Here is a 24304-nt window from a genome sequence, read left to right as displayed (position 1 = left end):
CATTCACATTGTTAGAAAGTGGTACAACCTAGTGCCAAACCTCAGTTTCCCTGCTCCCAGCATCACTGTGCTCCCTCTATAGCCCACTCAGCAATCTTCAGTTAACCAAGTAGCAGTGACACGAATAGTCTTTGAGAGTTTACTGTTGGGGAAGGACCTTATGTCATTCGCTACATGTAAAGTAAATAAGTGAGTTAATAAAATTTACTTAGAAGGTACAAAAATGGGGTGTCCGGGAAGCTTTCTGTTCACTGAAATTGTTACATGTAAATCATGGCCATTAATTCTAATTAAAAGGAGAAATCATTCCACTTTTATGACAAAATTAGAAACAATCAATGCAACAGGAGTTTTTAAAAATTATATTTAATACAAGTGAATAGATGAGAAGATCTGAAATGTTATAAAGCAATGTACATAATGAATAAATAATCTGCACAGGAGAGTCATGTCTACATTACATAACACTGTCTAGAATGGGAATACTTAAAGTAAATCCAGTGGTAATGGAGAAAGTCCATAAAAATGCTAACCTGTCTTCCCTTGTATGAAATTGTTCAAGTATAAAAATCCAATACAGTGTAAAATAGTATTCAATTTAGCTTAAGAATAAAAATTGCAAGTATTGCAGTTTCAGAAGAAAAATGTAAAGCAGCATTTAAAAACTACATAAACTACATGAGAATAGTGTTAAATTAATGAAGTACCAATAAATGAGATCTACACTAGCAAAACTTAGAGAAGGAAGCATGAAACTAGCAATACAGCCTGTTTGTTAAAACCTAAAAACTAAAATGTGTTCATGTAAGAGTACTCTCTTATACAGTGCACATATGAATTTAAATAAATCCAAGTCAACATCTTTAGCTGAATAGGTTAATATTTAATATGCTACATCTAGACCTACTAAATAATTTATGCCATGAGATGAATACATAATTTTACAGTGTCACATCTAAAGTTCCTTCCTTTAGAGTGCAGCATAGTAAAACTTAAAAATAAATTATCTTAAATAGCATTACTATTAAGGCACAGTATAAACCACATTATCATTACCTCTGAAGAACTGTAATCTCAGTAACTTTGTTGTCTCATGTACTGTATTCACTAATAAATAGTTTTAAATAGGACTCTGAAATAGATACTAAAAAGTGTAAAATTATTCAAAAAGGGAAAAAAAATAAATGCCCTTAAGACAATTCTTAAGGGTTTAGAGTCTGCAAACTTTGCCTGCCTTTAATCATAAGCCACGAGTCGACACAATAAATAGAAAGAGAAGGCTGTTGTAGTAAAAGCCTGATCCTATTTCAGAATCAGAATTGCTGACACCAGCAGATACAAGTTTCCCAAAATTGAAACAGGATGGGGAGAGGGATTAGAATGTGACAAGCTCATCAAACAAGCACAAGTGATGTGTTCTTTCCAGAACTGTGCGTGTTATTGATTGTCTGTACAGCTGTTGCACCCATTAATTCCACATCACTTGTTCCACAGTCCCACTCATCCACAGGATAGATGAGAAAATAGCTTTGGTGCCTGTCCACCATTTTACCCACTGCCACGCTCCTAGATTGATTGTTCGATGCCCATTTTTGAGAGAGTAAGAACATTACCTTCTTACTTGAAAAAGTTCTATAGGCCATAGCAACTTAAAAATGACAATCAGTGCTTTCACCATTTTGTTTTTCTAAAAAAAAAAAAAAAAAAAATCTGCTTTTAAATGAAATTCAAGCTATGTATTGCTCACTCTGTATTCCCTGGTTCGACAAGATTCAAATAGCATTTTCTAACTTGTAAAAGGCAGTTTGCTTCCCTGATACTATAAAAAGAGCAAAAATAAAAATCCCATTATAAAAGTGAAGTTCCATTGTTACTTCCGCCATCCTTTCCTAGCGGCCTTTCATTTCCTCAGGCTCTTTGGGATTGGTTTCCAAAACTGCGCCCACTCCCCTCTCTCTCACCTCTTTCTCATCTAGAACACTACTGGAGTATAAAAATAACAATAATTCTGCTTCACAAAGCATAGCTTTTTTTTTTTTTTTAAAGCTGTTAATGTTAACTCTTATTAGCTACTAAAAATTGGGAAATTGGGAGGGAAAGAGAAAACCATTCAACTTTGATCAGATGGCTGGTCTATTGCATTCGGTCTGTTTGCAGCTGCTGAGGCTGATACTGGCCAAAGGCTGCGGCGGCGGCGGCGGCTGCGGCGGCGGCGGCAGCGGTCCCGGGTGCCGCGGCGGTGAGTGGCTGCTGCACAGCGTAGCCGTAGCCGCCGGCGGTGACGTAGCCTGCAGCAGCTGGAGAGGCCGCGTAGGGGTACTGGTCATAGGCGGCGGCGGCGGCGGCGGCAGCAGCTGCGGCAGAGTATTGTGCATACGCAGCTCCAGTGTAATCAATGTAAGGTGTGGTGGAGGCAGCAGCTGCAGTCGGCTGGACGTGTGGAATGACCACTCCAGGCTGCACAAAAGCCTGTGGATACACATAGTGGGCAGGTATCCTGTTGAGAAATGGAAAACAAAGTCAGGCAGTAGTGGCCCCCTGTCTGTAGCACTGCTTGCTCAGAAAGACGACAAACTCAAATTTAGTGGTTATTATGAGCATAGGGTTGCCACAATATCTGCTTTCCAGGGGTCCGTGAAAGTCCTCTGGCGGTAGCCAAAGTCAGGGAGCGCCCCCAAAGGAATTCAGCTATCAAAATAGGATGATACCCTCTCTGCTAACAGTTTTGTTTATAATCATTTAGATCCAATGAATATCATTTAGCAAAAGTTTGGAAAATAAATCAAGGTTCATGAGGGCTATGCACATAAGAGGTATTTAATAAATGCTTAATGGATTAAGACTTGAGAAAATTGTAATGAGTTCACAAAACAAAACCGTTTGGCAAATAGAAAAATTCTGAGCTGTGAACACGGGACTCAAAAGGTGATCCATGACCATTCAGTTCCCAGGGGGTGATGGCTGGTTTGTCAAAACAAAAATTTCAACAAAATCTGTATGTTTATTATCATGGCAACCCTACTTCAAATTGCTATGCAGACTCAGCACACATTAATCTCTCTGCAACCTCAGTCACCCTTATTAAAAATAATAATAAAAAAGCAGGCGACAAAATAAAAAAGGAGTTTAAAAGTTCACAGGTGTGGTAAACACAGCAGAATCACACTTCTCAAACGAACTGTAGTGCAGCTCACTCTATCACAAGAGGCTGTTGTGGTAAGCTACAGAAATGCTATTAACATTCACGGCAGTGATCTGAAAGAGAGGTGCAGCACGCTTTTGTCTTTCTTTCTTTCTTTCTCTCCATAAAATTCATAAGGACACAAGGGTCAATCAAACCTGTTTGACTATCAGGCAACTGAAGGTCAGCCAGCTTGTTTATCTCTATGCAAGACAGACAGAAGGGATTTTGGGGAAATGATGAGGTTGAGGGAAAAGGCAGGGACAGGGAAATACAACTAAATATTTCCAAAATTAATAAAACTTAAAAGGTTTACACAATAGAGTAAGGAAACATTTTTTTTTGCATATGTACTAATTCTTGTTTTATCCTCCAAATCAACAGAAATAGATTTATTAGCATATCTGCTTTAATTCTGCCTGTAAGTAGATATTTTATATGAATCAATTCTACTGTTATATATTATCCTGCAAAAGTTCAAGAAAGTGAAACACAATCAAATACCTTTTAAAATTATACATTCAGAGATCACATACATAACACACTCCAATGAATTTACTTAAACATTCATTAAAAAAATTAAATCACAAGAGGTATTCCTAAAAACCCATGCATCTCAGTTCTCACTCTTGGGATTCATTACTGTCCATTTACAATACTACCATGAACATCTGGTTTATTTCATCTTTCTTTAAAATAATCTCCAATAAAACCTCTTAATGTTTCTAAAAATATGACACTATAATGCCATCTGGTTGCTGGCAAAGCCAACTTATAAGAAGTACAAATAACAATCTTCATATTTTAAAGAACTCAAAACAGAAAAATTCATGTGTAGATGTTCAAAAACAGATTTTTCTTTGCCTTTTCAGAGTTTTACTGAAAACACTCATTAACGAACATCCATGGAAAAGATGAATTTATCACAGAGGGTACTGAACTTTGACCCCAATGATAAAAATACACTCAAATTTACTAGACTTGTAGATCTTTCCCAGTGCCAGTGGAAACCACGTCATCAAGGGTTTTTCAGGACACTCAGCGATGTGCTGAATTGCTTGTCAGAAACCAGACGCATGGTCATGCACACACTTAAAACGCCTCTGTAGGTCAGGTGATTGGTTCCTTCACAGCGACAGGTGTGGCTTTATAAAACACTGTCCCTGGAGGCTGCCAATGTGCGGACACGGCTAAGAGAGCCTACACTCATGCCAGTTTACATGTGGTGATGGACAGCAGGGGCTGCAGCCGGGCTATTTTTGATCCTGTCATGCGACAAGGGTTTCCAGTGGGTAAAATGTCTTTATAAGGCCAAAGTAAAACATCTATCAGCTGCAAAGGCCAGCCAGTATGAAGCTCACTGATATGGAAACATTAACCCCTGGACTCCCAAAGTTTTAAAGACAACATAACATGATGGTTGCTAGGTTTGTATCTTCAAATAAAGGTGTTAACTGAAAATAACTTTATCCTACAGCAAGGAGGAGAAAATTGTGTGTGTGCATCGGTATGAAGAATGCATTAAAAGATAAGCAGGGTTGCTTATAGGACTCTTGTCTCTACATTTATTTTACATTACTAGTTTTTATTTGATAATGCACTTATGAGAGTACAAAGTTCCTTGGAATGTCAGAATCCTACATGAAGTCTCGTATGGGTTAGGAAGATGTTTGGAAGACAAATGAAATCCTGGAGTCCTTTAAGACTCAGAGAAAGGAGAATCCAGAAGACAATGTAGAGTCTAAAATATCTGAGTTCAGGAAGGAAGGCAGAAATGGACTAAAACATAAGGTGAGACTTCTGAAAAAAATCCCTGTATTACGAGTTCTTTTCATGGTCTAGGGAACCCAGTAAGGCAATTTGAGAATCTCCCTCCTACTAAATATCTATCAACATACTTTCCCTCAACTAATCATAGAATGTACAAACCTAGCAGTTACAAAAGCATGAGAACATAGCAGATACTTGGGGCAACTTTGAAAGAAATTTTACTATGCTTTCCTTTTCTTCCTATCTCTTCAGGTCCCTCTGTGACCTTTGACATCCCAATTGGTTTCCTCTTCCAATCTATCACAAAACTACGAAGTCTTCATCTCATTTGCTTGCTCTAGTAATCTATGACCCCTCACATCATTCCTAAGCACAAATTTCTTAAACTTTGGTATGCTAGACCTTTAATAATTCTGGCTCCAACATACTTCTCTCAGGATTACTTTCTACCTTTCCCTTAACCCAAATCAGCTGGGCTCCTCAATGTTTCCGCGCGACACCACACATTCCTAGGTCCTCACCTTTGTGCATGCCATCCTTTTGCCAGCGATGCCAATCCTCACTCCATCTCTACCGGTTGAAATCCTCTCTACTGGTTGAAATCCAAATCCGACCTGCCCTAGCTCCTACACTCACTCCGTGTAGAGCAGTGGTTCTCAACCTTCCTAATGCCGTGACCCTTTAATACAGTTTCTCATGTTGTGGTGACCCCCAACCATAAAATTATTTTCATTGCTACTTCATAACTGTAATTTTGCTACTGTTATGAGTCGTAATGTAAATATCTGATATGCAGGATGTATTTTCATTGTTACAAATTGAACGTAATTAAAGCATAGTGATTAATCACAAAAACAATATGTAATTATATATGTGTTTTCTGATGGTCTCAGGCGACCCCTGTGAAAGGGTTGTTCGACCCCCAAAGGGGTCGTGACCCACAGGTTGAGAACCGCTGGTGTAGAGTCTTCAGGAATTCACTTCAACCTTTTAATCTCATATATTTACTATATGTGAAATAAACCCAATATTTCCAACTCGAATTGCTGTGCATTAAATAAAATTATGTAAAGAGCATACAATGATGAAGATAGCTAAGTTCTCAATAAGAGTTCCTTATCATCCACCACCCTTTAAAATCTAGGTCAACTTCTACCTCCTTTCTGGATCCCACCAACCTGATGTCTCTCTCCCTTATCTGAGGATGCAGGAACAGCCATTATGGGTGCATGTAAGTTTTCTTACTAGATTACAAGAGAGAATAAAGTTGGGTCTTATTGTCTACAACTTGATACAGAAGAAAGAACATGGCTTTTGAAAGGTCGGGAAAACCATGATTATGAGTCTAGAGTCAGACTCTACCACTTGCTAGCCCTGGTAAGTTAATTCACCTCTCTTTATCTCAGTTTTATCACCCAATGGGAAGTACATTAACAGTGCCTTCATCAAATAATGTGAGAATTAAATTATATAATTTATTTAAATCCCTTATCAGTACTAGGCATGTAGCAGATGTTCAGTTAATGTTAGTTACTGTCCCTCGTGCCTCTTTTAGTGGACAATATAATACCCAGTATGGTGTTAACACAACTAGCCTAAAATTTAGCACGTAGAGGTATATTGAATAAATGTTTAAGTATATTTCAGCCTGACTGAACTAGCCTAGACATTTCTGCTCATAGATCTGCATTCTCTCTTCTCCAAGGTTTCTATAAGAAAATGCTTCTTTCAAACATAAAATATTTATAATATATTGTTCAGAAAATTCACAAATTTCTATACATGTACCCACTGTGTTACATCAGAAATTCTTTAGGCCAAGGTTTTCTCTTTAAAGGCCCATAGTAATTTGGGGGCCATTTAAGAATTACAATTAGGAAGAAATAGTTCAGTTACTAGAACTTCAAATAAGTCAAATAAAATAAGAAATTTGCAAGCTTCTTTCCAGGCCTAAAATAAGAATGTGTAGCATTCAAATAGAATTCAGGATGACCAGGTGTGATTTGTTAGGTACAGACTCTGGGACTCAGAGCAGTGTTGAGAACCCCTTAAAAAAGAAAGAGAAGGCTGGCTTGGTTCATCTGGAATGCTATCTATTTTTAATAAGAATCTCAAGTTCAAACAATTTATGCAAACAGTAATAATCACCATCCTTTATAAAAGACAGCTAATATTAAAAGAGATGAAAAACAAAAGGTTACTATCAAAACATGCTTGATCTCAAACTTCCAGGTGACACAATTCACTCTGGTTGTTCCTAGATGCCTCATGCTGGTTTCTTGAAGAACTAGAAGGACTCTGACAACCAGTCTAGATTTCTATGGCTAGTTCTCAAGACCCTCCATAAACATTCTTCATGCTGAGCCTTTTCTCTGTGCCTTTGCTTATGCTCACCTCATCCTATACCCTTGAGACATGTCCATTCTTCCTTTTACCTGTCTAGGATATAGCTATTGGTTCAAGTCTAGTTCTAGTTCAAGTCCCCACAAAGCCTAGTTCAACTCCTCCAATCACCTATTTTCTTGCTATTCTGAATTCCTTTTGTATTGAAAACAATACCAAGTATCTTAGTAACCAAGTTTCTGATTGGTTTGTTTGAGTTCTCAAACTAAAGTGCAATGTCCTTATTTCATACCACCCTTAGCACAGAGAAAAATAAACACATACTAATACATGTTGATCAATTCAGTTGTATAATTGTTTCAAGATTATTAGTGTGAGATCATGACTAAGTTCACTATCACTTCCTAAGATGTATGTTTTCCTTCCCAATCCCTCCTTCAACACAGTCTAGACCAGTAGTTCTCAACCTTCCTAATGCCGCGACCCTTTAATACAGTTCCTCATGTTGTGGTGACCCCCAACCATAAAATTATTTTTGTTGCTACTTCATAACTGTAATTTTGCTACTGTTATGAATCATAATGTAAATATCTGATATGCAGGATGTATTTTCATTGTTACAAATTGAACATAATTAAAGCATAGTGATTAATCACAAAACAATATGTAATTATATACGTGTTTTCCGATGGTCTTAGGCGACCCCTGTGAAAGGGGTCGCGACCCACAGGTTGAGAACTGCTGGTCTAGACCAATGATGGGGGAGGGGCTCACACAAGCAGTTGAACCAATAAACCTACTAATTATTGTCAGTATCCAGGATGGTTTGGATGGGGCATTGATAAAGAGCTATGGATATGAAGGTCCTTTTTAATGATATTGGACAGAATACTCTTCCACAGTTTAAAAAAAGTAACAGTTGCCGTAAGGGTGAGGTATTGATATGTTACAGGGAGGGTTATAAGAAGGTATTCATGAAAGATATAAATTGACTCTTCAAAAAATTATTACTTTTTGGGGGGTCTATTCTTAGAGACACATAAGGTAGATATCTATCTAAGCAGAATCTAGCCTTCCACGCTACATACACATATAGGTGTTTAGGTGTTAAGCTAAGGTGTTGCTGAGGATAAAGTTAAAATATTTGAAAAGAAGTTTAAATCTCTGACATTAGAGTTACAGCAATACTGATCATGTAGAATACAGCCAAACAGACTCTAAGTGTTCAGAATAAATTTAGGTGTTAGGGGATCTCCCACCCATATCATGTCTGAATGAAAAGAAAATAAGGGAGCGCAAGTAAGGAAAGCCCAGAGATAAAACCCAGAGATAACACAAATATGAGCAGGCTATTCACCTGAGTTAGGGCTGAAAGGTGAAAGTTAGTGCTGCTCTACTGAAAAACTTGACTAGTGTTAACAAATCTGATGAGAGTTGCTGAAAACCTTTAATTAGAAGGCCTAAAAGTGGATACACATTGCAAAAGAAAGAGCCCCATTCCCAGAAAACTCCCCGGTAAAACAGAAACGTAGGACATGCAAGCAATGTATCTGTATTCTTACAGAGGGAAATCACACGATTTAGCACTCACTACAAAAGTATGGTTAAATGGAAGTCACAGGCTACAGCTTAAAAGCAAGAAAAAAAAAAGAGGCCCTTTGCTTCCCATGGCAAAGTCAAAAGTCAACACTCCTCAACACCACCACCAAAACCAAAACACAAAGAGCCCCTTCCCCGAGGAAAAGAAAACACTTTCACTACAGCTCTTTTCAATTAAGTAAAAAGCACACAGTTTAGCTATCAACACCACTTCATTACTGTAATAAATAAAATAAAGCACACGGAGGTCTATTGACTATTGTGAAAAGTAAAACAACACCAACATCCATGCATCGTTAATCACCATCTGAGCTTGTGTGTCTGAGTCTACTGGTTACAGTTTAATTCCAAACAGAACTATTCCACCTCTTATCATGGTATCCTTCTGATCAGTTAGCTTAACTGTATACGAGCCCTGTCAGGTTAGAAAGAGATAAATAAAATTGAGTCAAGTTGAACAGTAGTAATGGTGCTGGGACACAACGGTCTTGTACACAAGTCATACCTGGTATTTTTGTTTTGTTTTGTTAATCATAAGCTCAAAATTTGTCTGGTTTGGAGGCTGCATACATGGCCAGATAACTTGACTCATCTAAAAATATTTATGTTATCAGCATTAAGAATACACAAACATATATAAATATGTATAACCAGGAACATTCTGTGTCCTGATGGTCTTGTCTGTATATAAGAAGCAGGTTAACAAATGATAGCAGTTGAAAGTGAGGAGGGCCTGTTAATTGACTTACCCAAAAGGTCTTTGTATAAGGGCTGGATGAAGTTGTTGAACACCAAAGGCAAAACCTAACAAAAAAACATATCACATTCTCTATTTGTGCATGGTTAGACACTTTTAACTCCTACATATAAAGAGCAATCACAACTTTCATTTATCTTAGAAAAGATAACCATCCTCTTAATGCTTCAGAGAAAGTATTAGATATATATTTAAAAGACCGTTTTATTAATGCTATTGTTGATCCAAATAAAAATTTTAATAGGCTACAAGTGGAAACTAAAAATTATCTGCAAAGTTTAGTTGACATAGAATAAGACCTTAGAAAATTAGTTCAGGGAAAAATTCTCATGGAATAAAAGCAACAATAGGACCTGATAATGAAGTTACATGCACAAATATTCCTATGATTCTGAATAATGATCTATAAAAATTCTTGGTAATTTGGAGCACTCTGGAATGCTTTGAACAATGCTTTGGAAGATTATGGCTTTTACAGATTATAGTATAAAAATTCACCAAAACAAACTCTCCTTTCCTTCTTCTCTGGATAGTATCTACATTCAATGTGTTAGACAAATACATGTTTTTTAATGTTCATAGATAGTTGCTCATGCACCCACTTTCTTGACAACCTAGTTTCCTAGTAAATCTGTTTGGATGGAAGAGTCAATCTCCAAAATTTTGAGAAAAGATTACATCTGTTCAACAGTCAACTCTCAATTATTTGTGCTCATGCAGAGGGCAGTGTTATAAATGCAGAAGGTCATGTTTTCACATAGACAAAACCATGCTCCCTCTTGGCGGTTAATAGCTATGTGACTTTGGAGTAAATCATTTCTCATCTCTATCAGTTTCTCAGTTTTTCCATCTGTAACATGAGGGTAACTGGAGTATGTGAAATCTATTTTAATTACTAATATCCTGTGACTTTATGTTAAACATTTATCATCCAGACACCTCCACCTGCACCCCTATGCTTTTCTTGGGTCAGTGTTCAAGTCTGAGTTCCTGCTTTGGGCCCAGGCAACTGGTGGTAAAAGGAGAGACATTCCTAACGTTGCATTAGGAAGTACAACCAGCTAGAATTGACAAGTTTGGCCCATACAACCCACATCTGAGTTATCTACAAGTGTCTAAAAACTCAAAAATGGAGAGTGGACTCTGACCACAGAAAACAGGTGAGTCATGTCCAAGTCTCCGTGTGTAAAAAACTGTCCAGTCCCCCAAGATCTATTTTTGTACACAGGTATATTTCAAGTCCTAAAAGGAGTGGTTACAACTCTCCTTTATTTATCTTTAATGCCTTGGCACAATCACCAGGCATGGTTTAACTTTACTGAATACATCTACCAATGTTCTAAATCGAGGATTCATGCTATGCAGTAGTGGGCATCTCTAGTGGGGAGGGGAGGTACAAAGGGACCCCTGTTTCTCACCTGGTTGCATGATCCTTGGTTTTGCTCCCAAGTATGCCAGGTTCACATTGGCCTTCCTGCCATCAATTATGGGGTTGGGATCCTTGCAGGCTCTTTCCGCAGCAGCCCGGTCAGCCATGGTGACCTTAGCAACATACACACACAGACATACATACAAAGCTCTAAATCAACCCTTGAAGGAAACCAGAATCGCACTGGAAATATCATTCATGATAAAACTAAGGGGGGGTGGGGGGTGGTGGTCAAACTTTTTCTTTCTTTTTAATTTTTCTCCCTGGAACTTAATCCTTGATCCCCCGTCCAAAAAGAAAAGGAAAGAAAACAGAAAGGAAGAAATACCACCCCCACCACCCCGACCGACCACACACACACACACACACACACACACACACACACACACACACTCCAAAGTCTTAAGGGTGCTAGCAGGGCCTAGCAAAAATTTGGAAGCCTGAATTCTGACTTAGAATTCCTCTCTAGGTCCTCTTCACCCCGCCCTCAAAGCCCCCAGGTCTCCACCGGACCTGAGGCACTGTTTGCTTTAAAAAAGAAGTCCAACCTCACATCCGCCTGTGCTCCCAACTACCCGCAAACACTCCCCAACGACAATAGCTATTGTCCTGCTCTGGAGCTCCCTGCTCCTGAGCAGCTGAATCTACACGCGTCAATCTCCAGGAAGCTTAACATGCTCTATTTCAGTTCTGCAAAGAGCCATAGGATCATATTTTTAAAGAACCCATCTTTGTAGTTAAAAGAAAAAGGGTGGGGGCTGGAGGGAGAAGAGCCCCAGACCTCCTGGGGTGTCGCCTCCGGGCCCCAGCCAGAACGCCAGAAGACACACACATTTTTACAAAGCAACAGCGCGCTGCCCGACCGGCCTCCAGCCCCGGAGCGCAATGCCGTGGGGTTGCAGCCCCTCCCTCCCAACCCTCCCCGATCCCCCATCCCCGATCCCCGATCCCGCAGTCGTTACAGTTTTCTCCTTCCACTCGGGCCCCGCCAGTCCCTGACACCGCGACGCGCCCCGTCTCCTCGGAACCCCCGGAGCCAGGACCAGCTCTCCCTCCACAGCTCCCCCGGGACGAAGGGGCAGCGCCGCTCAAGCCCGAAGGGTGCTTCGCACGGTCTCTCCGAGCCCCAAACAACGATCACCCTGGCTGAGCGCCACTCGGTTCCTCCCACCCCGCGGGCCCCGGTTTCCCCGCGGGGCTCCTAGCCGACCCCCACTACCCGCGTCCGCGCCACTTACAAATCCGTAGCCCCGCGACTTGCCCGTCTGCCGGTCGGTGATGACCACCGCCTCCTCGATCTCGCCGAAAACCTCGAAGTACTTGCGCAGGCTGGCGTCGGTGGTGTGGTAGGGCAGCCCCCCGACGAAGATCTTGGTGTACGTCGTGTCCTTCTGAGTCGTGTGCATCTTCGCGCCCGCCCCGCGGCTCGGGCTCCGGCTGCGGCTGCGGCTGCGGCTGCGCCTCCTCCGCCGGCTCCGCGTCTCCTGCACCCTCTCGCGGCCGCCGGGGGCCGGGGGCGCGTCCGGGGGCGAGGGCGGCGGCGCGGCGGGGGCGGGCGGCCGGGGGCGGCCGAGGGCGCCGGGCGCGCGGCTGCCGAAGTCGCCAGCAGCCCCGGAGACTTGACTTGCCTCTCTCCTCCCGCCCCCCCTGCCGGTCACGGTACAAATTCTCCGGATCGTCTGGGTTAGGATCCGGTTCAATAGAATGTGCAGGCGGCTTCCACTCACCCGGCGGGGAGGCCAAAAAATGACAAGAGAGGGTGGTCCTCCAGCGAAGAACGGGGTGCGTGTAGAGGTAGATTTTTCTTGCTTAGCAATTAGGTGTCTCGGGTGGGGCGTGGGTAGGGTCGGCGGGCGGCGCGGCCGGGCGCGGAGGAGGGTGGGTGGGCGCGGCGGTAGGGCCGGGGGTGGGCGACTCCGCTCGGCTGCGGTAGACGCTCCGTCCCTGCCGCCGCGGAAGCTGGAAGACAAGTGGCGAGGACGGCTCTCCCCCTTTCTGCTCCCTTCCCCCGCGGGCCGGGGGTCGGCGCCCGGCTGGGGAGGGGGCGGGCCGGACGCCTGCGATTGGCCGCGGCCGCACCTGGGGCGCCCGGCGCCGCCGCCCCCCAGCTGTTGGGAACAGCTGCTTCTCTCCCGGCGCGGCGCGGCGCTGGGCCGCCGGGCTCGGTCTCTGGAGCCGAAGCTGGGTTGGGGCTGGGGAGGGCTGGAGGCGGCCTTGCTCTCAGGGTCTCCTGCTCTCACACGTCAAAGTCCTAGGAACCGCTTGCGGCCCCAGCCGGGACCCAGGGCGCGGGGACTGCGCCCCCGGAGGGAGCTGCGTCGCTTTTCCAAAACGAAAACGCGAGCTCTTTGCGCTCGGCCTCCTTGACACAGCCCGCGACCTGGACAGCCTAGCTGGGGGCCCCGAGGCCTGGGGAGGTTCGCTGGGAGGCCAGTGCCCCCCCTGGCGCGGAGGGCCATGGAACTGGGGCAACCTTACCCCGAGTTGGGTTACCTGCGGTCTGGAGAGTGAGAAGGAGGGCCCCCAACCTTCCTTGACCCCAAAGAGCTGGTGCTGGGGACAACTAGCGAGGCAAAGCCAGAAAGAAAAAAAAGGTCTAAGCTTAGGTGTGCTGGGGAGAACATTAGCTTTAATTGCTCTGGGCCTAGCCAAGCTAAGTAACTGTAGACACCTAAGTTTATCAGGCACCACATTCTGTTTCAGAGGATCATACATTAGTACCCTGAAATGACAAATTTGTGTTTCCTCCCTAACTCTTGGGGAAGATTGGTACAGCTTTCTCATGATATATTGTCTCTGCTCCCCCTCCCCCTCAGCAAAGAATTAATGTATTTCCTTTTATTTGAATTGTGACAATATTTAGGGACTTTAGCTCAACTATTTTATCAGGATGTAATCGTAAAAGGTGCAATCTTTTGAAATCGACTTGTTACATAACCGCTGGTTTCTACCAGCAGACCTTTAAAGCATTTGTAGAAAATACACTATTTAGTGATTTTATATATATATACACACATATATGTATATATATATATATATATATATATATATATATATATATATATACATATATATATAATTTTTATATCGGCTTTTTGCAATTTCTTTTTATTAAGAGTACATTCAATTAGGCCATAAAAATCATTGTCATATTGAGGTTTGGATGAAGATATTTAATGAGAGCAGAATGTTTCACCCATATAATTTTTAAGTAGTTTCCACCAGGAGTGTTCATTGAAGTCCATACATTAATTGACCCAGGCCACATCATTTATTCCCTTTAAAGCAGTTAATATGCTAACTTATGAGAGAGGCACAGACTTCTGTTTCTCTTCCCAGGGCACCTCTGCAGTCAGCCCAAGAGGATGAGATATATTGCAAAAGTTAACGGGAATGTAAATATTCTTATACAAAATGTTAAATTCTGCTTTTTATCTTGCTGACTTTGGCATGAAGTTGGCCTTTGGAGGTGTCATCAGGTTTTTTTTTTTTAAGTTTGAACTCTCAGTGGGAGAAATGGAGAAATAAGAAATCTAAAATTTTTTTGGAAAATGTTTTTTTAAAATCCAATTGAAGAAAAATAAAGCATTTCACAGGTATATGAGAGCCAGCAAGTGAAATTGTAAACACTCTGTCTTCATTGCTTAAGTAAAGCACAGGTTTAAAAGGGACTGTGTGTACCCGTATGATGAAAGATAATTTTTAAAAATCAGAAAAACAAAGTAGGCCGTGAAACAGAGGAGGCGTGTTTTTTAATATTTAACAGCCATCTTGCAATGTTACTTAAGAATCACTGTACTTAGATGAGGCTCAGGCAAAAACTCTTTTGTGAGGAGAAGCTTGGTACTTACAGAGAAGACTTAAAGAGAAGAGTGACTTTGGCTGTTTCACCTCTCTTTCTTCCTGGATGGGGAGCCCACCTGGGAGGGGACTGTGATAACATCACGGAAGGAGGGTGTCTGGGAGTGCAGCCAGCGGCTTGGATGTTCATGAGGTACAGTGGTGAGATCTACAAGGAAATTCTGATCCCAGGTTGGGATCCCTGTGTCAAAAACTCGGCTTCTGGAAATTGGATGCTTCCCTGCCATAGTCCCAGAGAAAATGCAGCCACTCTCCCCCTTCCCCATGTAATCCCTGACTGGCGTGCTTTTATTCTTTCAATGGAGAAGTCAAAATTTGATAGCTTTGTATGAAACTTTGTTCATTTTGTATAAAATGGTGCCCGGATAGCCCTGATTTTGGATTGCAGAGATAATGCAAGCATTGCTAATAATCTGGTATTGTGTGGTTCTCTGAAAACATAAATTAAGAGGATTGGAGGTTCCTTATTTTCCAAGCCAATTTGTTCTTTTTTTTTTTTTTTTTTTTTTTTTAGTTGTATTTATTGGAGGTGACTGGTTAATAAATTATACAGGTTTCAGGTACACAATTCTACAATTTATCATCTGTACAGTGTATTGTATTGTGTGTTTCCCATCCCAAGTCAGGTCTCCTTCCAAACCAATTTAAATAGAAGCCATAATTCGTGCCCAGTTCAGTTTGATAAACCATCCAGCGCCCCCCACAGGTAGGCACCGTGCTAGGGCTAGGCATTATTGTTTTATGTCAGCACAAAGGTGGGTACAGTTACAATGGCCAGATCCATTCTTGGAGGATTTATGAACCTGAGCCAACAGACCATGTAGCCTTAGAGCCATAAAATCTTTTTGAATTCAAAGTTTCAAGGTTATTAAGTACCAAATATTTCTGTACAATTACCCATTACAAAGTCAAAGTCAGGTTGGAAAAACAATCCTTGGGTAATCCTTTTGCTTTCTCAGCTGCTTTTGGCAGAGAAGAACACTTGTATATTAACAAACCTTGTGCAATATGATGTGCGCTTCTATGGAAAGAAAGAGCCATAAAATACTTTAAAAGTTATAAATAGGTTTTAAGCTTGCCATATCCAAATTAGTACACATGGATGGCTCTGAATCCTTGGTTCCTATTCCATGGCAAGATCAATATTGTTTTATTAGTCACAATAAGTTATTGTCCACTTTGCTCAAAATCATAATCTGACTATTAAAGGCCAGAACCAAACTCAGAGCCTCACACTCATTTATCTATTTTCTTGCTTTCTCTTAAATTAATCATGGAAATCAACTCCAGGCCCAAGGTTTATGAAGAATTTTTGAGAAAAGAGAGTAATATTTCATGAAATTCGAGAAGCATTACTGCTGCTCATGGAGGTGCCTGCTGCAGAGCCAGTATGATGGGCACAGCAAGTCTCCTGCAGGCAGGGTTGATCTCTTAGATGTCGCTGCATCTCCTTCAGGTCAGTTAGATCCTCTGCAGAATCCTACACATATGAGCACTGAAGAAATATTTACTGAAGAGATGTGCTATCTTAAAGATATCTACCTATCAACTTGATGTTTGGGAAAAAATACTTTCTTGATTAGAACTGACCACTTGCAGAGTATTTAGGCCAGACACTTAAAAAAACCCCCCCACACAAATATATCTTTGGTGAAGACTTTTATTTTGATTGTTTGGAAACATTTGTTTTTGTTGTTGTTGTTGTTTAAGAGTGTGTGAACATTCTAAGTGTAACCAACAGGTTTCTGTTCTTTTGAGTAGTCTCATGATCCACCGTATTTCTGTTTCTCTGGGTGGGTTGGTCATTTTCTCTTAGTAACAGATAACAAATACATGTATTAGGTTATGCTGCTATTTTAGTGTGCAGAAGAACTGGCAGTCAGAAGCCTCATCAGTTCAGCTCAGATCCACCTTTGGGAGGATTCTATTCATGCTTCATTAAACCACATCTGAGCAAAATGAAATGGAAATTTGTAGCTGTTATTCAATCATTAAAGTCATAATTTCTCTTTTACATCAAGCATCCAGAAAATAGCACAATAGAGTTTCCTGGAGAATGAGGGAAGGGCAAAAATGAAAGTAAGCGGGGGACAAAAAGAGTTTACTGCCAACTTCACCCTACCAACAGTTTCACTCTGCCTGTGTAGAAGTAGCTGTAAATGTACACACACACTTTAAATTCTACTCTATAAATTTGAAAGGCAAGGAAGAGAGTGCAAATGTTTTAAACCCACACTGTGTATTTCTTTACATCTTAAATTCAGGGTGTACTTTGGTTCTAAGTTTTTAAATAGTGGCCCTCGGAGCTGCCAAGCTATTTTTGATACTCTCCAAATGTATTGAATGACTCTCTGCTGATGACAGATTCATTCTAATGGTGTTGCCCGTGTGCTGGGCAGAGGACACATTGTGGTAGAAATAGCCCTGTATCCCAAGACAAGAGACCTAGGGCCCAGCCCAGGCGGTCATCAATCAGCTTCAAGTCCTTGTTTACTACAGTCCATTAAAAAGCAAAACTTGTGACAGTCTTCCCTGAGTAGACATGACCTAGAATGGAGGATGCTAATCTGACCCTTTATTTACACATCTGTTTACAGGGTCACCTTGGATTTCTGAGACAGTATAATATTAATGAACACTCAAGTGTTATTTATTTACTTAATTTAAACTACTTGAGATCATTCTGTAAGATTGATATTTTTTCTGCTAATAAAGGAAAGGCATTTTTATAACAGGAAATATAAAAAAGCATAAAAATGTACAAAGAAGAAAATCAAAAGCACCCATAATTCTACTCAGAATAATGTATCATTTTAGAGTGTCTAATGGCAGGTGTTTCTTGTACATAAATATACACATATAAGTACATAAGCATGAGTTGCCCTTTACATTCTTACTGCCAACTTTTTTCAACTAATAGTATAAGGTAAATTTCCCTCTCATTAGTTTCCACAATTCATTTTAAATGCCTGAATGGCATTTTATTATGACAATGCCCCCAAATGTATTTAAGCAATCACCTTTTTTTTTTTGGCATTTTTATTGTTTCTAATTGTTCCCTATTATGAAGAGTTCCCAGGTTAACATTCTTGTAGGTAAATCCTTGAACACATTCTGATTATTTCGAAAAGCTGGTTTCATGAAGAACTTTGTTTTGTCCAGTGCTGAACTCCTGACTCCTGAAATAGTGTTTAGTACATCAAAAGTGCTTAAATATTTATTGATTGAATGAATAAACTCTTACAAGTTTATATATTAGGTTGAAGGATATGCCCATACTTAGATCTTTTAATACATATTGTCAAATTGCCCTCCAAAAGGTAGTATCAGTTTTTATTTTTACCAGCAGCATATTGATGTTAGCATTCCAGAATCTGCAGTGACACTGCTGAGATAGAATACCTTTGTTTGCAAAGTTAAAAAAAAAAAATCCTAACTCACACTGAGTTAAGTAATAAAAAGGACCTTTGGTCCTCTATAATTCCAGGGAATGTGGTTTGACCACAAAGGTCATGTTGTCACCAAGACCCTGACGCCCTTTGTTGAGGTCCTCCTGCCTTTGTCCTCCGCTGCTAGCTGGCTTTGTTCACTTTCTCAAGGAACCAAGGTGGTTGCCAGCAGCTTGCAGAGCCATGAACCTCCTTGTTCACATGCAGAGGAAAATAGATTTTTTTTTTAATCAACTGTCACACAAAAGTCTGATCTTTCTTTTGGTTTTATCATCTTAGGTGGCAAACTCACCTTTGAACTAATCTTAGAGGCCAAGGAATGTGATTTGCATATTTGCTCAGGCCTGGGCTCCATTCTGTTTTCCCACCATGGGACAAATCGCTAGAGGACAGGGATGAGACACTGATTTGCTCAGGCCCGTATGGCCCACACCTGGAACTGGGGAACTCCACTGAACATGCTTGGGAGATGCTGAGTTCTTTTGGGAAGAAATGGTAGAGTAAATGCTTTGGAAACAACAAAAGGCTTCACCAACTATCAGCATTTAATTTTTAAAATATGTGTATTTTTTAGGGCAGTGATGGCGAACCTTTCGAGCTCGGCGTGTCAGCATTTTGAAAAACCCTAACTTAACTCTGGTGCCGTGTCACATATAGAAATTTTTTGATCTTTGCAACCATAGTAAAACAAAGACTTATATTTTTGATATTTATTTTATATATTTAAATGCCATTTAACAAAGAAAAATCAACCAAAAAAAATGAGTTCGCATGTCACCTCTGACACGCGTGTCATAGGTTCGCCATCACTGTTCTCTGGTAAAAATGCTCTAAGCCTGCTGTCTCTTGGATTTGCTTTTCATAAAAGTTATGGGATCAGCTCTTCCAGGATTCTGGTGTCCCTTTTCTTGAAAGAACTTAGAAGTGGAATGTTAGTGCGATGAACCACAGCTTCCATGGCTCCAGGAGGCCTTAAGGATGCAACAGATGACTCATCTTCACCTTCTTTGCTCTTCTAGATTCCACTCATCCTCAGCTAGCATGCTGCTTAGTCTTGGTGTTTTGCCTAGAGTTCTTCAGATATATAAAAATCATATAGATAGATGGATGGATGGCTAGATAGGTTGATTTAAGGAATTGGCTCATGCAGTTGGCAACTCAGGCAGAACATCTATGTTACAGTCTTGAGGCAGCGTCCCTTCTTCTCTAGGAAGCCTCAGATTTTGCTCTTAAGCCTTTCAACTAGTTAAGGTCCACCCATAATATCTAGAACAATCTCCTTTACTTAAAGGAGTGATTGTAAATGTTAATAACTCGACATAATTCCTTCACTGTAACATCTAGACTAGTGTTTGGCCAAAAACTGGGGACTAGAGCTTAGCCAAGTTGACAGATAAAATTAACCATTACAGGCTGTTCATCAAGACCCTCAACCCTGAGGGTTTGAGTTCCTGGTCACCATGACCTCTCATGATGTGATTGCTGCACTTGTCTATTTATTATTAAAACTAGGGGCCCAGTGCACAAATTCGTGCACCTTGAAAGGAACTGTGTGCTGCGAGGCTGTGGTGAGCACAGGGGTGGCCCATCCTCCATGCCCCCACCGCTGTCCCCTGTCTGACAGCAGCCCTGCTGCCACCGCTGCCGCCACCCCCACACACTGACGGCACTGGACCCATTTGCACCTGCTGACACCTTGGAGCGATTGGGGCTGGCACCAGCAGCAGGTGCAAGTGGTGGTTGCAGCCCCAATTGCCCCTCAGGAGCAGGGGGAGTTGGAGAAACCCTCAGGGGTGATTGGGGCCGCAGCCACCATTCGAACCCACTGACAGCACTGAGCGATTGGGGCTGGCGCCGGGAGCCGGCAGTGGGTGTAAGCAGCAGCTCCAGCGCCAGCAGCAGGTGCGAACTGGGCCAGTGCCAGCACTAGGTATGAGCACTGGGCAGGACCACAGTGCACAGGAGCAAAGAATTTTCAGTAACTACCAGAGGCTTGCCCCGATGACAGTGACCAGTGCCCCACCTTGGTCTGGCCCCCCGCTCACCTGCTCCACCATCCCACCATGGCAAACGCCCTCCATGTTCCGTGTTCTGCCACCTGCTGCCGACATCAGCCATGTTTTTCATGTGCCCCTGGTGGTCAGCGCACATCATAGCGACCAGTTGTTCGGTTGTTCCACCATTTGGTCTATTTGCATTTTAGGGTTTTATATATATAGATAGAGCAAGGAAGTACCCAGAAGTATCCAAGTGGATAACATGAGTGACAAAATTATTCCGGTCACTCTAGTATAAACGAGCCCTATTTCTTCCTGACAATTGTGGTCAATTATCCTTGTCAAGATTGTGACTTCTCTTCTTGTCTGATGGTCCCTGGATGTAAGGAGCCTGAAGTGCTCAGGTGCCAACTGTAGCTTTTAGTTCTATGTAACTCTTTCTGTGTCTCCTGAAACAGGAATTCTCTCTCTAACTCCATTTACCCTCTACATGTTTTGCTATTCTTTTTAAAGATATTTTCTGTGACATATGCCTTCAACTAGAAAAACTGTATTTTTCTTAGGTCATTAGGCTTTTATATTTACCCTTATTGGGTGCTTTTTTTTTTTTCTTGGCTTCTTACACTTCTGTGCTCTGATTTGCAATTATTATTATTATTATTATTATTATTATTTTTTATCTCAAAGAACTCCCTTAAATATTTCTTGTAAGACTGGTCTTCCCAAGATGTAATTACTTTAAACTTTTGTCTTTATATTGTTTCCAGTTGTTGGGGATATTTTCTCTGGTATAACCTTTAATTCAAGGTTGATAGTTTTTTTTTTTGATACTTTAATGATGTCTTCTGGTTTCAATAGTTTCTGTTGAGAAGTCAGCTGTTACTCTTACTATATTATTTTTCTTTTAAAAACTGCTTTTAAAATTTTGTTTTTGTTTATTTTTATTTTTTAGCAGTTTGACCATGAAATGGCTAGTTATGGTTTTCTTTGTATTCCTCCTGTCTGAGTATTATTGAACTTCTGGAATTTATGCCTTTCATCACAACTGGAAAATAATTTGAGTATTATTTTCTTAAATGTTTATTCTCTGTCATTCTCTTTTCTCCATTGAGAGGACATAGCCAAATTTTCTCTCAAATGGCATTTATGTTAGTAATCATGTTCCTGATGGCTCTTCTTTTTTCATTCTGTGCTTTAATTTCATTATTTCTATAAACCTGCCCTTGATTTTATGAAGCCCATCTTCTCTGGTGTCCAGACGTCTGTTAAACACATCAAGTGACTTCTAATTTTAGATATTGCATTTTGAAGTTCTAGAATGTTTAACATTCTTATGAATTATAGAATTTTCTGCTGAAATATTTCATATTTTAATCTAATTTGTATATTTTTCTTTAACTTATTATTTGTAATTATTTTTGAAGTCCTTGTAAGCTAACTCCAATAGTTGGATCTTTTCTATGTCTGCTTCTATTGATCATCTTTTCTCTTTATTATCATCATATTTTTTCTGTTTATTCATGTATCTAGTAATAGTTTATTATATGCTGGACTATGTTAGAGAAACTCTGCATTATGTAATTTTCCTCTGAAGTATGTTGAATTTTGTACCAGTAGGCATTTACATTACAGGCAGATCACTTAGATTCTGTCAATATCTGTTTAAGAATGTTTATGGTTAGTGATTTTCAATTATTTTCTTATTTCTGAAAGGTAGACCTCATTCTCAAGCATGAACTTTCTGGAGTCTCAACTCCAGAATGAGTGGAGTGTTTACTAAGATCTTTACAATTTGAATTGGATGGAATTTTAAAATCTTCATAGCATTTTGCAACCCCTAAACACTTTGCTCATCAGTTAGCCTCCCAACAGCTGTTTTTTATTTTTCTTTTCTTAAAATATGGGCTTCCTTTCTTTTTAAGTATATTCTGTTTGGTTTAAAATCACTGTAGAATTTTTATGCATATTTTTTGCTCCTTATCTTTACTTCTCCCTCACTTGGTACTTTCCTGCCCCCCGCCCCCCATCCCAGCATTCTTAGCAGATAAGCTCTGCTCTCTGTTTCTTCTGCCCAATGAAACTGATGCTTTGTGCTTGGGTCCTACTTCCCTGAGTCAAGGATTTGAAAATAACTTCAGGAAAAAATCTGGAGTAAATGTAGGACTCATATATTTCCATTCTCTTAAGAATTATACCCTTGAATTGCTTGCTGTCTAATGCATTTCAGCAGTTGTTTGATATATTGTACTCAGCCTTTATAATTCTTATTTAATTATTTGTGTTTGATACCAGCTACTTTATCATGGTCTGAACCAGAATTTTTTTTAAATCAATTATAAATATGGATATTTTGGTAAAAACCTAGTTACACTAAAAATATTAATGTATTTCTTTATTTTTAAAATTTATCTTTAGGCTTATTGTATAGCAACTAGAGGCCTGGTGCACGAAATTAGTGCATGGTGTGTGTGTGTGTGTGTGTGTGTGTGTGTGTGTGTGTGTGTGTCCCTCAGTCCAGCCTGAACCCTCTACAACCTGGGACCCCTCGAGGGATGTCCAACTGCCCTTTTAGGCCCAAGCAGGATTGGGCCTAAAAGGGCAGTCGGACATCCCTGTCACAATCCAGGACTGCTGGCTCCCAACTGCTCGCCTGCCTGCCTGTCTGATTACCCCTAACTGCTTCTGCCTGCCAGCCTGATCACCCCCTAACCACTCCCCTGCCAGCCTGATCGACGCCTAACTGCTCCCCTGCTGGCTCGATTGCCCCTAAATGCCCTCCCCTGTTGGCCTGATCACCCCCCAACTGCCCTCCCCTGCTGGCCTGGTCCCCCCCCACAACTGCCCTCCCCTACAGGCCTGGTCTCCCCCAACTGCCCTCCCCTGCTGGCCTGATTGCCTACAACTGTCCTCCCCTGCCGGCCATCTTGTGTCCACATGGGGGAGACCATCTTGTGTGTTGGAGTGATGGTCAATTTGCTTATTACCTCTTTATTAAATAGGATTAGTGTTGGTTGCTACATAACAACAACACTTAGATTATCAGCAATCTTTTACCAAAAATACAGATTTTTCTTTGTCTGTTTATAATGTACATATTCACACAGACAAATTTATCAGAGTAAATAAATATTTTCTTAACACTAAACTTTTGCCTTAACCAAAAGACAAAGAAACTGTTCACTTTAATAACAGATTTTGTAATACAGAAGAAATTTTAAAATCATGGGCTCATCAAAGTTAGCTTCCAGCTTGACTTCCTTTTCCATCAATTTCTGGGCAAATTGTGTGAAATATCTCAATGTTTAGCCTAGAAAATGTTTATATTAATCACAATGCTTAGGAACAGTGTAAATAAACTAAGGTCAACACAAAGAGACAAAATTACAATGCATATGTGTCTTTCAAGAGATCCATAGGCTCAACGTGTGTAAATATTCACTGCCTCCGAATTCTTTCTTCTTCCTTCATAGATATGTGAGTTTGTTCTTTACAAAAGTAGTTTTTGGCCTCCAAGCATAGAAAGTTTATGCTTATTGATATAAGCACTTGCAAGCATTGCGTAGGTGTACGTATGTGAGTTTTTTGCAAGGACATGGGAGGGCAGAAGAAACAGAAGTGTTTGGCAAGACCAGGTACACCCCCCTGTTCTGCCTACACTGGACAGAGAAGGGGCATGTTTCTAGATGTGTGGTTTTGCCAGAAAATCATAGTGCTTTATACTGGCTTGGCTTTCTCTTTCTAGGCGAAAGTTTCCGGGCCTGAAAATGTCATTATAGATGTTTTCTCTGATGTCTGAATATTGATCTCTCCTCACCCAGCAATACTCTTGCATAACAGCAGGTATATGTCCTGGTTGTGAGAAGCAACTCCAGGAACTTGGAATGCAGAGGGGAGAAATAAAAAAGATAGCGTAGCAAC

At 40.9% G+C, this 24304-nt stretch overlaps 1 protein-coding gene across 1 annotated transcript; it reads right to left on the bottom strand.

The window, feature by feature from the left end:
• Nucleotides 1–1695: 1695 nt before the first annotated feature.
• RBM24 (RNA binding motif protein 24) lies at nt 1696–13235 on the bottom strand. Its single transcript, XM_059688707.1, has 4 exons — nt 12318–13235; nt 11069–11192; nt 9643–9697; nt 1696–2497 (listed from the first exon to the last, which is right to left on the bottom strand). The coding sequence occupies exons 1-4, from the start codon at nt 12483–12485 to the stop codon at nt 2134–2136; spliced, it is 711 nt and encodes a 236-aa protein (XP_059544690.1). The 5' UTR covers nt 12486–13235; the 3' UTR covers nt 1696–2133.
• Between the last annotated feature and the right edge of the window lie 11069 nt (nt 13236–24304).

The sequence above is a fragment of the Myotis daubentonii genome, chromosome 3 (genome assembly GCF_963259705.1).
Source record: "Myotis daubentonii chromosome 3, mMyoDau2.1, whole genome shotgun sequence".
Lineage (NCBI taxonomy): Eukaryota > Metazoa > Chordata > Mammalia > Chiroptera > Vespertilionidae > Myotis > Myotis daubentonii.
Note: the sequence above shows the minus strand (reverse complement) of the source record. Positions and strands in the feature narration are given on the sequence as shown.

Bases quoted from the DNA above. Each gene is read 5' to 3' on its own strand.
- RBM24 (XM_059688707.1), bottom strand. From the start codon at position 12,485: ATGCACACGACTCAGAAGGACACGACGTACACCAAGATCTTCGTCGGG. The intron at 9,698-11,068 runs GTGAGAAACAGG...TTTTTTTGTTAG, and splicing joins ACCAAGGATCATGCAACCAG to GTTTTGCCTTTGGTGTTCAA. The intron at 2,498-9,642 runs GTAAGTCAATTA...ATTTCTCAACAG, and splicing joins CTTATACAAAGACCTTTTGG to GATACCTGCCCACTATGTGT.